Source organism: Gavialis gangeticus, unplaced genomic scaffold (genome assembly GCF_001723915.1).
Source record: "Gavialis gangeticus isolate Ggan-Ray unplaced genomic scaffold, GavGan_comp1, whole genome shotgun sequence".
Lineage (NCBI taxonomy): Eukaryota > Metazoa > Chordata > Crocodylia > Gavialidae > Gavialis > Gavialis gangeticus.
In genome coordinates this window covers 87,710,593-87,710,793 of record NW_017729024.1, presented here as the reverse complement: position 1 = coordinate 87,710,793, position 201 = coordinate 87,710,593, and the positions used below count along the sequence as shown (strand labels likewise).

General features: G+C 75.6%; 1 protein-coding gene across 1 annotated transcript in view; it reads right to left on the bottom strand.

Annotated features, from left to right (window-relative positions):
* Nucleotides 1–201, bottom strand: part of ZNF367 (zinc finger protein 367) — a 9,794-nt gene that overhangs the window by 8,150 nt on the left and 1,443 nt on the right. The window contains exon 3 of the mRNA XM_019518223.1: nt 148–198. Coding sequence (XP_019373768.1) covers nt 148–198 — 51 coding nt within the window. The remainder of the gene's footprint in view (nt 1–147; nt 199–201) is intronic.

Here is a 201-nt window from a genome sequence, read left to right as displayed (position 1 = left end):
GGAGGGAGCCGAGGGGAGGTGCGAGCGGACACCGACCCTCCCGTGCCCAGCCTAGGGAGACAGCCCCCCCACCCCCGCGGCCCGAAGGGGAGTACGGGGTTAACCCCATCGTGCCCGGCGCGCGGGGCCTGCTCCGGCCGGGATCACCTTCAAGTGGCTGCCGCCGCCGCCGCTGCTGTTGCTGTCCGGGCTGCCCGCCTC